The sequence below is a fragment of the Chiloscyllium plagiosum genome, chromosome 20, assembly GCF_004010195.1.
Source record: "Chiloscyllium plagiosum isolate BGI_BamShark_2017 chromosome 20, ASM401019v2, whole genome shotgun sequence".
In the NCBI taxonomy this organism is placed as follows: domain Eukaryota; kingdom Metazoa; phylum Chordata; class Chondrichthyes; order Orectolobiformes; family Hemiscylliidae; genus Chiloscyllium; species Chiloscyllium plagiosum.
In genome coordinates, this window is record NC_057729.1 from 43,708,768 (window position 1) to 43,710,055 (window position 1,288).

Here is a 1,288-nt window from a genome sequence, read left to right on the forward strand (position 1 = left end):
ATCCCCCACCACACTCCCCTCCGCTTTTCCAGAACCCCTTCCCTCCCCCACCATCCCGGGAGTTTGAGGGATGGGGGGGGTGCGGCCTTGTTTCCTTACATCCTCCACGGTGCCGGCGGTGCGGTCCTTCCAGCAGAAGTGAATCAGGGAGTCATCGGTCTGCTGGATATAAACCTGCCCCTTGCGCTTGTCCGGAGTCACTGTCGAGCCTTTCAGCGACATCTTGCCGGCTCGGAACTCCACCAGGTATTTACTGGAAGAGCCTCGGCTCCCGGCTACCAGGCTGGGGAACAACGCTCCTGAGGCCGACATGACAGAAAATTACACCAACCGCCTTCTCTCTACCTTTAATTTAGTGTCAACCGACAATCGCCACTAACTGACGGCCGCCGCAACCTAACCTGAAATCCCTCTCCTCTAACCCCATTGGTTCCCCCCGCACCCGCCTGGCGGAGTCTGGCCTTTGAATGGCTAATCTGGCCGTCAATCATTACGACACAAGACTTCCTTTGTCTGGTTTGGTTGAGGCGCAGCTGAGCGGAAGTGCTGTGTCATTGGGCGCTGTTTGCTGCCTCCTATAGCTACAGAGCGGTACTGCACCTCCCTAACAGGTCAACCAAAGCCCCTCCAATGCACTGTACGTGGCCTGGATTCTCATTAGCCATCAGATCAGCTGCTTCGGTCTCAACAAACATATAGTACCATCTGTCTGTACATGTGACAATAAGAAATCAAATCAAATCAACAACAGCCACATAAAGCCTTAAGACACAGGAACCAGACAAATAAACATCACAAAAACTAGTCCATGCCAATGTTTATACTCCACATCAGCTCTACACAGCACATTTACATTGCATTAAGGTTACAGTGGAGGAGGATACAACTGAGGTATTCAAAAGAGTATTGGATAATTTCTTGATCTGAAAGAGTTTGCAGATCAGCAGAGTAAAGTCTGGGAATTGGAGCTAGGAGCTGATCCTCCAGCAAAATAGTATACAAATAATGGACGTTGAATTGCCCTCTTTAATGCAGTGGAGGAGGCGGTGTTGGAATGGGGTGGACAAAGTTAAAAATCACACAACACCAGGTTATAGTCCAACGGGTTTATTTGGAAGCACTAGCTTTCAGAGCGCTGCTCCTTCATCAGGTAGTTATGCAGTGGGACCAATCATCATGACACTACACTTCTGGATCAATGGTGCTGGAAGAGCTGAAGCTCCTCGATGCTGCCTGAATTGCTGTGCTCTTCCAGCACCATTGATCCAGAATCTGGTTTCCAGCATCT

General features: G+C 50.0%; 1 protein-coding gene across 1 annotated transcript in view; it reads right to left on the reverse strand.

The window, feature by feature from the left end:
* The window catches only part of adrm1 (ADRM1 26S proteasome ubiquitin receptor), a 24,743-nt gene extending 24,327 nt beyond the window's left edge, over nt 1-416 (reverse strand). The window contains exon 1 of the mRNA XM_043710637.1: nt 100-416. Coding sequence (XP_043566572.1) covers nt 100-312 — 213 coding nt within the window. The 5' untranslated portion in view covers nt 313-416. The remainder of the gene's footprint in view (nt 1-99) is intronic.
* Nucleotides 417-1,288: the final 872 nt, after the last annotated feature.